The sequence below is a fragment of the Semicossyphus pulcher genome, unplaced genomic scaffold (genome assembly GCF_022749685.1).
Source record: "Semicossyphus pulcher isolate SPU_LCO1_2020_fin unplaced genomic scaffold, fSemPul1.0.p SCAF_6, whole genome shotgun sequence".
Classification (NCBI taxonomy): Eukaryota; Metazoa; Chordata; class Actinopteri; order Labriformes; family Labridae; genus Semicossyphus; species Semicossyphus pulcher.
In genome coordinates, this window is record NW_027211737.1 from 2,199,338 (window position 1) to 2,212,729 (window position 13,392).

General features: G+C 43.5%; 1 protein-coding gene across 1 annotated transcript in view; it reads right to left on the reverse strand.

Annotated features, from left to right (window-relative positions):
* Window positions 1-13,392, reverse strand: part of unc5db (unc-5 netrin receptor Db) — a 259,568-nt gene that overhangs the window by 14,390 nt on the left and 231,786 nt on the right. The window contains exon 14 of the mRNA XM_069682905.1: window positions 5,048-5,275. Within this exon, the coding sequence (XP_069539006.1) occupies window positions 5,048-5,275 (228 nt within the window). The remainder of the gene's footprint in view (window positions 1-5,047; window positions 5,276-13,392) is intronic.

Consider the following 13,392-nt stretch of genomic DNA (forward strand, 5'->3'; position numbering starts at 1 on the left):
ATGATCTACTGTGTGCGGCTGTGGTTGCAAAGGCCATCTCAGAGCTCGTTTTTATGATACCATAAACAGCTCCCCTGTTTTTCCTGCATTCCAGTCAGGGGCCCTGCTGGCTCCCGCCCCCATGTTTCCTGCTCCTGTGTTCTGGTCAGAGGCCCTGCTGACTCCTGCTCCCCAGCTCCGGTCAGAGGCTCTGCCGACTCCTGCTCCCCAGCTCCGGTCAGAGGCTCTGCCGACTCCTGCTCCCCAGCTCCGGTCGGCTCCCTGGCCGACTGCTCCTCTTCGGCTCCGGTTGGCTACCAACAGGCTCCGGCTCCCCGGCTCCAGTCGGCTCACCAACAGACTCCGGCTCCTGTCCCAGTGTTCCAGCCCCCTGTTACAGCTCGAGAGGCCTTGTCAGATCCAAATCCTCTTCCATGCCAACAGGAGGATTCCCCTCCTGGTTCTCCGTCGGCGTCCCAGCCGACAACCCCCCTGGTCCAGCCTGAGGATTCCTCTCCTGGTTCTCCATGGGCGTCCAGGCTGACACCTCCTCTGACCTAGCTGGAGGATTCCCCTCCTGGCTCTCCATCGGTATCCCAGCCGACACCTCCTCTGGTCCAGCCTGGACCTGCTCCTGGTTCTTCATCGGCAGTCAAGCCGACACCTGCATCTGGTTCTGGTTCCCTGTCAGCGGCCCAGCTGACACCTGTCCGTCCTACTGAAAGGCTCCATCCTTCTGGTCTGCCTTCCTGAGAGGCTCCAACAGTCAGGTCGACCTCCTTCTCATACTGCGGAGGGTTTTTGCTCTGCCTGTGCCCCGCCTCCAGGCTGGCCGTCTGATGGCTTTTGTTCAGCCTCTGACCCGTCTTTAGGTCATCCACCCGAAGGCTTTGACTCTGCCCCTCCGCAGCCCCCAGGCTGTATTTAAAACTGAACATTGTACCCAAGAACATTTGCCTGTGAGTTCTGTGGATTTACCTGTTTCCCTGTGGCTCCCTGTGATTGTTACCTGTTGGTTCTTTTTTCCTTTGGATTTATTTTACCTGGACACTTTCTAAGTAAACCTTTATTGTTCTGCCTTGTTTTTGGCCTTTAGTTTATTAAACCTTATATTTCAAGTCTGCATCTGGGTCCTTAACATTTTTTGTTTGAACATTAAACTGTGACAAAAACAACAGTATCAAAGAAATAAACATAGAAACTAAATTCAAGAGTTTTTGACTGTTACTTGAGGAGACGTTCTTGTCATCTGTGCACGTCAGTGCTCTGGTATCATAAAAACGAGCTCTGAGATCGCATTTGCAACCACAGCCGCACACAGTAGATCATCACAAGTTAATTCAAACTTCAGCTGACCAGTTAATGTGTTCTTTTACAACACAGATGACTCTTTAGATGCATTAAAGTTTAGTTGTTGTGACGCATTCACTGATTTGACTATCCTCTCTGTTTACTGGATGTTTCCGTGGCATTATGTTATTTTAAGAAAACAGAAACAGAGACAACACATTTGTAGCGTTTAGCGGTGGCGAGTGTACAGTCCACTATTGTTATGCAATGTTGTCCACAGAAAAATTTATTTTCCAGCAAACTGTGAAAGGAGTAGTAATTTATTACCTAATTTGTGTACAACAGACTCTTAAGCCACGCTCACACACATCTGTGACCCTCACCAGTTAATTCAAACATCAGTTAATCTGGCACACCGGGCCACATTGATGGATCCTCACACAAAACCTGTGTCCACACTCTGGTGCGATGCTGTCAGTAACTTCTGCGATTCCTTGTCACCTCAGCTACAAATTCTGCCCGTCTCTGTGCAAGCAGCGCTTGAACATCGTTCCAAATTTGTCAGCACCAGTTTGCTAATTAGATTGAATGAGTAATAAATACAATAAAGCCCTAACCACCGTAACATCTTCACTGTTTACTAACCCTGTTTTGGGTGCATTTGTGATGTTAGACAGTGACTCAGCAGAAAAGAGACCGAAAGCAGTGTACTCCAGGGTCTGAAAAACCTGCATCAATAATCAATAATTTCAATGGGAAAGGGGTATAAGTTGCATGCATGTATGCTTCATTGTGTGTATTTACTTTCACATGTTTAAAGAAAAGTGTGCCCATATTGCACACAAATATGGCAGAAGAGAACCTGAACTTGCTATTTGCCTTTGTTCTTCACTGAGTGGCCAGAAAATGCTTGATTTTTTTTCCTTCTTCCATCTTGCATACAGGTAGCTTGGATCTGTTTTAATGCCCCCCTTCTTGGAACAGAGCAGCAGCATGTTCAGTCGATTGATCAGCAGCCAGACAGAAACATGAGCAGAGTCAAACATAAGTTAACTTAAATATATTTGCCTCCCATTTACTTTCATTCTTTGCAACTAAAGGGGGAATAAATATTTGCTATGTTTGGCAAAGCAAATTTGAAATAGTTGCAAATTCTCTGGCTTTTAGAATATTACTTGAAAATGTTCTTATTACACAGTATGTTTCAAAATGTCCTTTGTTAACAGGTGAGCCAGCAGAAAAATGGTATTTACGAGAATGGAGCTAGCTTGGTTATGTAATGATCAAATGTTTTAGCTAATTTCCAGCTGTCATAATGTTATTTTTGAAGTTTTATGTTGTAAGTGACTGTTACTGTTCTGCTATTTGACTCATGATGATTTAAAGCTAAGTCAATGTTGCAACGTCAACCAACCATGAGGTAGTGGGATCACAAATTAAGTTCTGTAATTAAAACCATTGTGTTAATATTTTTTTAATAATTTCTTGTTGACAATGTTAGAATTTAGGACATCATAGAACATGTAAGACTAAAGCGAAAGGTGGAGGTGAACAGCATTTTCTGGTAACATTTTACAGTGGAAGGTTATGCCGGCAAACAAAACACTAATATGGCTGTTGTTTTCATGCTATAGGCTATGTAGCTTTCAGAAAATCATTCCTAGCGACACGGTCGGCCGTTGAGGGAACTACAGCCAACCTTCTTGTGCGCGCTCGCGCAGACACTCACAAGCAAGAACGAGCATCCGTGTGCTGAAGACACATGAAATTGAGCATGCTCGATCTCGGAACTCACTGGCTCTGTCACTTTTCACTGACGAGATGTGTTCATTGACGGGTATCATGTTGACCAGCATCATGTTGTCCAAAATCAACACTGTTTGTCAAAATACCTCAATATTCCTTAATATCATGTTAGCTGGCGAAGTTATTTGTCAAATTAGAGTGACAACACTGACAGACACACTCGAATAGTATTTTGGTAGTCATAAAGTTAGCGAGCATGGTAAGGTTAGCCAAATAGCTCTAACATAAATACACTGCATGACTCGGAATTGTGCTTTGTAACCAAACGGCAAATTACGCCGGCAAACCAGCACCTCATCACAAGCATTAGCTAACATTAGCCAGGCAGGGCAGGGCGGCTGGATCTTTGGGTCTGTTTTGATCCCCAAAAGCAATTGAAGGTCTCCATGATTCACATGCCCTGCCGATGTTGACTCTAGTTTTCCCCCTGACGTCGATTACATTCCTGTTTGGTCAGACGGGCTTCACTAGATAAAACGTTTCTTTGTTTTTTATACTTGTGTGTAGTTTGTGTTGGTGTTGTTGTGGGTACCAGTCGTTTGTTAGCATTATCCTTTATTTCACAGCTTGCGTTGTCTCATGCTGCCCACTGTTGACTGTAGTGGCAGAGGTACTTGCGAACACGCAGATAGGTCACATCCTCGGAAAAACTGTCCCGAGTGCTTTACATAAAAATCAGCCCAAAGGTTGTTAGGGCCGATGGAGGAAGTTGGGGAAGGTCTCAATTTATCAGTTCATTTACTATCCCTTTACACATTGGCAATAAAACATGATATTTGATTGATGAATATACGTAAAATCTTACACATAGCCTGTTTAATTGTCTCTTTGCTTTGACTTGAATATTGGGACCTTGCACAGGAACTTACTGGTGGAGTAGCACTATTTCTGCCCACTCTTAGGCATCAAGACTGTCCTTGTCTCTTTTGTTACAGCTGACACCCTTATCTGCTATCCCAAATAAGCTGAAATCATGATAAAGAAACACCTCAAGTGAACTTATTTGACTTTTGGAAGACATATTAAATTATACAATATTTTATATAAGACAGCTGCATTCTGAAAGTAAAATAAAATATCAGAAAACTGACAATCAAAACCCTTGTTTGGACTCAGCTGAAAATGTTAATGTCTCCCTCACACAGTTGTTTGTGTTGCATCAGGCCTCCTGTTGATCCAGATACCAGACTGTGATTGTGCCAGAGCTGTGAAAATACACAGCAGAGAGGTGGTGCTAACAGAGAGAAGCCCAAGGGACACACAAAATACTGGCATCTGAACAGCAGGCTGGGAATTTATAAACCAAATCCAGAATGCATTTTAAAGCCAGCTGCTGCGAATGGCTGCAACATGACAGAAAGGCAGTTGGAGGGCAGAGTGCTGCTCAGTGCAGCTCAGTTCGGCTCAGCTCTTCTGTAAGTCTGGTCTCTTCTGGGAGGACAGATAGTTTGATTCCCTGGTTTCAACAGATTAGATCTCAATGCTTAAAATCCCTATAGGTCACTGAAGCATGACCAAATTAAACAAGATTAAAAGAATGACTGGTTAACATGTCAATTGCAGAGATTACAGCATTTTGTCACTGTCTATTTAAACTTGTGGAAGAGAATATGTCAGGCTCTTCCATCAGTTGTGCAGTATTGTTTCACAGTGATAATGAATTTGCAATCACCTGCATGGTTAACTGCCGAGGTCCCTGGCGCCTCAGACAGCCCAGGCAAACACCACACAAGATGTTCAGTTTGAATCTAGGCCATGACCTACAATTTGTACTCTCTAATAGAGTAGAAATTGGTGAAGTCAAAATATGACTGCATGAAGATTGCTAAATTTGCCAGTTTGTCATTAGCATTTAGCATGAAATAATATTTTCATAATTAATTTATCAAGTTATTATCTGAAAGAAGCCAAATTAGTTGGCTCTTAAGCCATAATCACTTGATGAATAAATGCGACCGTGGATTTAGCCCACCTGAAAGGCGTGTGGCGTGTCATCCACACAGTACACCCGCAGACTGTAGCTCAAGGAGCCTGCATCTATACTCCCAAACACAGCCACCTTCAACCTTTTGATGGCAGCTTGCGTCAGGGGTTCGCCCACAAGGGCGTACAAGCCTGGCTGGTCCAGCAGCAGGTGGCAGCTCTTTGAGTCCATCAGGCAGTAACAGGAAGTGGACTCTTCCTCCACTGACATCACTTCCTGCAAAAAAAGAATAGAGGTTGTGCCCATTGAAGATGTACCGTATTGTTCTGAATATAAGACGATCCTGGATATAAGACGACCCCCTTTTTCCAAGACAGATTTGTGGAAAAAAGGCTTTTGGATGACAAAATCTTGTTTAACCATGAAGAACATTTTATTTGAAAATTCTCATAAAACATTGATAAAAAAAAACAATATAAAACAGGGCAGGCTGTTGTTTATAACAGCATAGTGCCATATCATAGTGCAGCTCATATCACAATGGAGAAAAAAATTATGATAAAATAAGGTAGACTGTTGTTTATAACAGTATAATAGTGCAATATCTAGTGCATCCAACATTACAGTGGGTGGGGAAAATGAATGAAAAGGTAGGCTGTTGTTTTTGACATCTAAATGAAACAATATTGCATCCAATATCTTAAGAAAAACATCTTAATAAAACATTAGGCTTTCTAACATCTTGTTCGACAGTGGCAAAGCAACCACAAATTTGCAGCCTTTCACATTTTCAATAAGGGAACCACCAGTCTGTTAAATTTGACAGAGAGGAAAAATCAAAGACATGCCTGTCATTTCAGACTGTCTATTCCTCACAAGCAGCGTCCTCTGGCTCACTGGGTTCACTCTCACTATCCTCCCCATTGTCACTCACTGTCACTGCATCCCCCTGTCCATTCTCTGCTTCTCGCGGCTCCTCCCACAAAACATCATCCTCGCTGCCATCCAAGGCATTTGATATGCAGCATCGCTTGAACCCGTTAATGATGCTCGCAGGGGAGACGGCAGCCCATGCGTGCAGGACCCATTCACAGAGGAGTCGTACTGTAGGCTTCTTAATTTTTCCAGTCGGGGTTAGAGCATGATCACCAGCCAGGAGCCACTCTGTGTAATTTTTACGCAAATTATCCTTGAATGGCTTGTTGACGACCACATCCAACACCTGTAGCTGGCTTGTCATCCCGCCTAGGTCTCCGTTCATCTCGCGCAGTGTTTTTTTGACAGGATCAGTCAAGTGTCTGCGGAATGAATCTAACACAAGCATGTTCCTTGTTTTTCTGAGTCCCCCACGCCGTCTGCCCCACACAACTTTGAGCCAGTCCACCACAAGTTCGGTTTCCATCCAGCCCTTTTCCTGGGCACGCACGATAATGCCAGCTGGCATCACCTCTTTGGGTACGGTCTTGCGTTTTAAAATCACATACAGGGGCAGCTTGGTCCCGTCGGCCAGGCATGCCATCATGACAGTGACACGCCGCTTCTCGTTCCCCGTGGACTTGACAAGGACAGATTTATCACCTTTCTTATGCACAGTGACAGATGTGGGCGTGTCAAAAAACATGGGCATCTGATCAGCATTGCCAATCTGATCAAGGGCATATTTGTGGTTTTTGCGCAACTTAATCACGTAACACTGATAAGACACCAGCTTCTCATTGAAGTCCTCGGGCAGATGTTGGGCAAGTGTTGTCCTGCGACGGAGAGAGAGGCCATTTCGACACATCATTCTTTTACACCAGCTAAGGCTCGCTTTAAATTCAGTGGGTGGTATATTGAACTCTTTAGCCACCTCCAGAGCTTTCAGCTGCATTGTGGCTCTTGTAACAGGCATACCATCGTTACGTTTTTCTGCAGTGTACTCACACACTCGCCTGTCGATTTCTTGGAAGTGGCCACTATTGGGGCCGCGAAATGCTTTTCGCTGAGTGTTGGTATTTTTAAGACGTTCTTTCTGAGCACGCCATCTTCGCACGTCACACTCTGTGACTCCGCATCGTTTGGCCGCTTGAACATTGTTAGATGCCTCGGCAGCATTCACCACAATAATCTTAAAGTTAGCATCATAACTTTTCCTGATTAGCTTTTTCACTTGTACAGCTGTCGAGCCGTGCCGCTCTGGTACGTTTCTCCTCTCTGCCATTTTGTATGTTACCTGCCACTGTAGGGAGGTTTTGTGGAGTGACAAGAGAGAGAGAGAGACAAAGAGAGAGTGTGAGAGACACAGAGAGAGAGAGAGAGAGAGAAGGTGGCGCAGCTGTTCAAAGCCTAGTCCCCGAAAATAAAACTGCCCCACTTTTTCAAAGGGGATTTCCCGGGAAAAAACATCGTCTTATATTCAGAACAATACGGTAATTGTTTTTTTTCCAGATGTTAGCAGCGAAATCTACTGTTGGTTATTCGACTCTATGACTCTCAGGTACAACATTTCTCATTTAATACCTTTAATTACATCAACTGCAGAAGTTACCGGGGCTGTATTTGAAGCCAGCTCGTGTAAGTGGTAGGCATTTATTGCTTATAACTTCTGATTGAAAAGTGAAATTGGTTTATTTGAAGTAATAATCTTGAACTTTTTAATTTAAATAAATCTAAGTAAGTCACTATCTATCGAATCCAGCGAATGAGTTAACTGGATGGTGATTGAGCCTATGGCCAACTGATGAAAGCCTTTGCAGTTGCGGTATATCGTATTTTTATGGACTGGGTGTCTGTGGCGACATTCGCGGAAAAAATCAGGTTAGTGACGCATTTTCCATGGCCAGCAGTGGTTGGTCTGTCAGACAATGTAGGTGGAGCTAAGTGGCTGCACTTATGGTTTCTGTAAGGTAAGCATTGCGAGGAAACGGTAATCTACTATGGCTGAACAAACAAAGAAAAGATCGATGACCATAGATGCAACTTAATCTAGATATAGATAAAGAGGGAACCTGTAGTGAAATCTTTTCACACATTGAAGCATCTGGATACTGAAAGTAGCACACCAAAGCCTGCTGCAGAGCTAATTATCCATGCCAAGAGCCAGATAGACATCAAGGGCCCTATTTAGACGGCGGAAAGCGCACAGTCTAGAGCGCATGGCGCTAAGTGATTTGGGATGTGTCCGACGCACTTTTGCTAGTTACACGGCGCACAATCTGAGCACAAACCGAGGCGCAAGGCGCAAAGAGGTTGGTTTAAGTCCCTGGATTATTCATAGGCATGTTTTCGAAATAACATGAATCAAACCAATCAGAGTGTCAGCTGTCATTCCCTTTAAGAGCCCGGTGCGCCTGCAGGCAGGTGTGTTGCTATTTACACACCGGACCCTGACCGGCATATTCAACTTATTTCTTTCCACTGTGTCCTTGAACACGCAGAAAAAAACCACAGGCTACTGTTATACATAACATAACACATATACATCATCGATACATGTCGAATCACAGATTGATGTTAAAGCCACTGAAGCGATCCCACTGCCCAGCAGAGTGAAAATGAAAAGAGTCATGCTGTGTACATTTACGCACGAGGCACAGCATTAATGATTTAATTCCCAGACGGACAGACGGACAGGATCTGTTTATTAAAGTTCTGCATGCTGACCATCAAAGAAAGGTCGGCTTTAAATTGACTTATTGTTGCTGCTGGATCACATGGCTGTATTCTCATGCGTAATTGAGACTGGACCGGTACTAATAAATGTGGGCACAATTAACGGAGCCACAGGTAGTTATATTTGAGAATGGTAATTAAATTACCTCATAGTTGTGTGTCTCGGTTTCTGCTGTATTATAAAGAGCGTGCGTCTGAATGAGCGTGGTGTATGGACAGCTTTGTGTCGGTCTCAGTAGTTTTTGGCCCGTGCGCGCCTGGAACAGGAATCATCCTGAGGTGAAGCAGGTGTGTGTGGAGGTGAAGCAGGTGTGTGTGGAGGTGAAGCAGGTGTATGTGGAGGCAGCGGTGAGCTTGTCCACGTCTTCCTGCACTTCTCAGCAGATCGGTAACAAACCAAAAGCCGTATCATGATTTAAGGAGACGAGGGAAACAAAAGCTTGCAGTCTGTCCCTTAAACAATGTGTTTTCACTGTATCTGCAAACGCACTGCATCCCTGTGTGACTGACAAGCACAGACTTGTGTTGTTAATTCGCCGGTGTATGTCCATTATGTGTCCTCTAAATAGCAAACACAGACTGCGCCACAGACTTTAGACTGTAGACCAGGTTTTTGCTGGTCTGTGACATGGTCGCTTTCTGGATCCTCTAGATAGCAGCGCGCCACCCGTTTGCCTGACCACACCTCATATCAAAACCAACATGCCCATGGGCGCTAATGGTGGTGCAAGATCACTTGCTATCTACACAGCGTTGGCGCTGGGCGTGAAAATGACGACTACACTGGGTGGAAGACAGCAATGACACTTGCGCTGTGTGCTTTGTGCTGGGTGGACGATAGGGCCCCAAGACTTGAAAACAGTGTAAATGAGCCTTGTATAAAAAGTGTATTATGGATTATGTAATGGTCCACTGCTGTTATATAATGGTGTAGAAAACACAAGACAAATCACAGAGCAAAAACCCACATAGGTTGTAGGTATTATGAATCTTTAACATCTTCCCCTCTCTCTCTTCTTCAACACTGTGGCTACAACCACTTCCACTGCTACTCCTTCTTCTCCTCAACATGTGGGCATCTCGACCGCAGCTCCTTCTTCTCCACCACAAGTGTTTCTCCACCACAGCTCCTCCTTCTCCTACACATGTGTACATCTCCACTGCTGCAGCTACTCCCCTTCTCACACCTGTGCCTCCACCCTTGTCTGTCACAGAGACAGGGGTGAGGTTGGAGCTCGCGAGACTTTGCTCTGGGAAGGCAGCTGGCCCAGATGGTGTGTGTCCGAGGCTGCTTAAAGACTGTGCTGCCCAACTGTGTCAACCTCTCCACAGGATCTTCAAGTCTACAGCTGGGGCGGGTGCCGGCTCTGTGGAAAACATCCTGTTGTACCAGTACCAAAAATAAAATGTCCGGCTGAACTAAATGACTACAGACCGCACTGGCACTTGCTTGACACATCATGAAAACCCTAGAGCAGATGATTCTACGCCTACTGAGGCCTGAGGTCAAAGACAAACTTGATTCCCTGCAGTTTGCATACAAAGAACACATTGGAGTAAGTGATGCTGTCCTCTACATGCTTCACCGTGCCCTAGCTCATCTGGAGGAACCTGGAGCTTTTGTGAGAATCATGTTCTTTGATTTTTCAAGCGCATTCAACACAATCCAACCCATCATACTCAAAGACAAGCTCACAGAGATGGGAGTGGATCCTTCCTTTGTTTCCTGGATCACAGATTAGCTGACAGAAAGGCCACAGTTTGTCAGGTTGGGGAACTGTGTTTCTGAGACATTAATGAGCAGCACGGGGCTCCACAGGGGTCTCCACTCCTGTTCACATTGTATACAGCGGCCTTCAAATACAACTCTGAGTCCTGCCACATAAAGAAATACTCGGATGACACTGCTATTGTGGTGTGTATCATGAATGGATAGGAATATGTCGATCTGATAAAAGCCTTCAGTGACTGGAGTCACAAAAACTGCCTCCTACTGAACACCTCAAAGACAAAGGAGATGATAATAGATTTCCACATGTCCAAGCCCACTCTTCAGACAGTGAACACTTGTGGGGTGGACAACCTATAAATGTCTAGGTGTACACCTGGATAACAAGTTGGACTGTTCCCTTAACACAGACACACTCTACAAAAGGGGCAGAGCCGCCTCTTTTTCTTAAGGAGGCTCGGATCTCTAGACACCTGCAGTAAGATGCTGCAGATGTTTTATCAGTCTGTGGTGGCAAGTGTATTGTTTTATGCTGCAGTCTGGTGGGGAGGCAGTGTAAGACACAAGGATGCAAAGCGACTGGTGAAAGAAGCTGTCTCTGTGACTGGAGCCAGGTTGGACTCACTGGGGGATGTGGTGGAGAGATGCACACTGAAGAAGGTGGAGGCCATTCTAAACAACATCCACTTCATAACACCTCGATGGACCAAAGAAACAGCGGTGGTGGACGGCTCCTCTCTCTTCGCTGCAGGACAGAGAGATATTGAAGATCTTTGGTACCCACAGCCATCACACTTTTTAATTCTTCATTAAATGGTGGAAGAGATGCCAGACAAGTGAATATCCCTTTGGGGATCAAAAAAGTTATTATAGTTATTCACACGGCCCCACAGAGATATGGGAAGGTTTGACCATCGATCTATATTTAATTTGATTTGATCAAATATTTGAGATTTATGTCCCGCGTTTGATAGCAGTTTGTGGTCATTTTTAGTCCTAAGTATGTTATCTCTGTTGTTTTCCATTTAATTTTAGTATTTTTTACACGTGATATTGCAGTGTTTGTTTAATGGCAGTAGCTCACATTTACCCCAGTTTACTTTGTATCCTGAAAGTGAGCCGTACTGAGTGATAAGCTGATTTACATAACGGAGAGAGGAGTCCACGTCTACGAAAGAGAGGATGAGGTCATCGCAGTAGAGTGATATTTATATATTCAACTTCCAATTTCTATACCTTAATCTTCCTTTCAGATCTTATTTTCTCTGCCAATGGTTCGATAATTAAATTGAATAAAACTAACTAATAAAAAATCTAATGGAAATCCTTGTTTAACTCACCGATGTAGAATGAAAGATTCTGAATCTCAATCAATCAATCAATCAATCAGACTTTATTTGAATAGCACTTTTCATACAAATAAAATGAAACACAAAGTGCTTCACATAATACAACAATATGGAAAAACATTAAAATTGTAATAGCTAGTGGGAGGAGTTTGCCCCCAGGGCCCCCCGCCAGAAAGCCCCCTAACAGAAACCCATGTCCCCCAGCAGGGTAAGGGTTTGGGGTAGGGGTAGTGGAAGGCCCCGAAGGCAAACCCCCCCCTTCCCCCCTTGTGCATCAGGAAAATAATGAAAACAGGAACCGAGGAAGCGCTATCATAATTCACGTTAAGTAACAGTGAGGAAACACCAGAGGTTTATTTACAATAAATAAAATAAAAAATAAAATAAAATAAAAATAAACATATACCAAGAAGTAAAACTGACTATAATACATAAATAAATAGATAAAGAAAGAAAGCTCAATTAAAAACCAGACTAAGAAGGTAACATTTAACAAATAATTAAACAGATAAAAAAGAAAGCTCAGTTAAAAGACAGATTAAAAATGAATAAAATAAATAAATGAATATAAATAAAAGGTAAAATACAATGAATAGACAGATAAATAAATAAATAAGGGTCAATTAAAGTCCCGACTAAAAAAAGTAGGTCTTGAGTTTGCTTTTAAACATATCAACATTCTCTGCTGCCCTCAGGTCCTCAGGACGGCTGTTCCAGAGGCGTGGTCCATAGTAATAAAAGGATGCCTCACCGTGGGTTTGTGTTCTGACTTTAGGAAGAATTAAAAGACCACTACCAGAAGACCTGAGGGTTCTAGAGGTTTCATAAGTTAAAAGCAAATCTGATAAATAAACAGGGCTAAGACCATTAAGAGCTTTATAAACCAATAAAAGGACCTTAAAGTCAATTCTGAAGCAAACAGGTAGCCAGTGCAGAGACTTTAAAATTGGTGTAACGTGTGCTCTCTTTCTGGTCCGAGTCAACACGCGTGCACCTGAGTTTTGCAGTAGTTGTAATTGGGCTATATTCTTTTTAGGGAGACCAGAAAGCAGAGCATTACAGTAGTCAATACTGCAGGTAATAAAAGCGTGCATTAATATCTCTGTATTGGCCTGAGAGAGAAATGGTCGCACTCTGGCAATGTTCTTAAGATGATAAAATGCATTCTTAGTTATGTTTATAATGTGAGGTTTAAAGCTAAGGTCAGAGTTAAAGATAACTCCTAGGTTTTTTCCTTGTTGACAGGGGTTTAGTGCCAGTGCTTGTAGTTTCTCACTGAGTTTGCCTCTCTAGGCCTCAGTGCCAATAACCAAGACTTCAGTTTTGTTCTTGTTGCCATCCACAATTTAATATCTAAGATGCAGTTAAAAAGGGTATCTATTGGCCCTGAGTCATCAGGAGACACGGCAATGTAAAGATGTGTGTCATCAGCATAGCTATGGAAATGTATGCCGTGCCTCCTGATGACGTTTCCAAGTGGCAGCATGTAAAGGTTAAAAAGTGTAGGACCTAAAATTGAAAACCTTGAGGAACACCACAATTCAGTCTATAGCTTTTTGATGAAGAGTCATCCATGCTTATAAAAAATTCTCTATCGGTAAGATAAGATTTGAACCAGTTAAAAACAGTACCAGAAGGCCAATCAAACCGTGAAGTCTACCTAA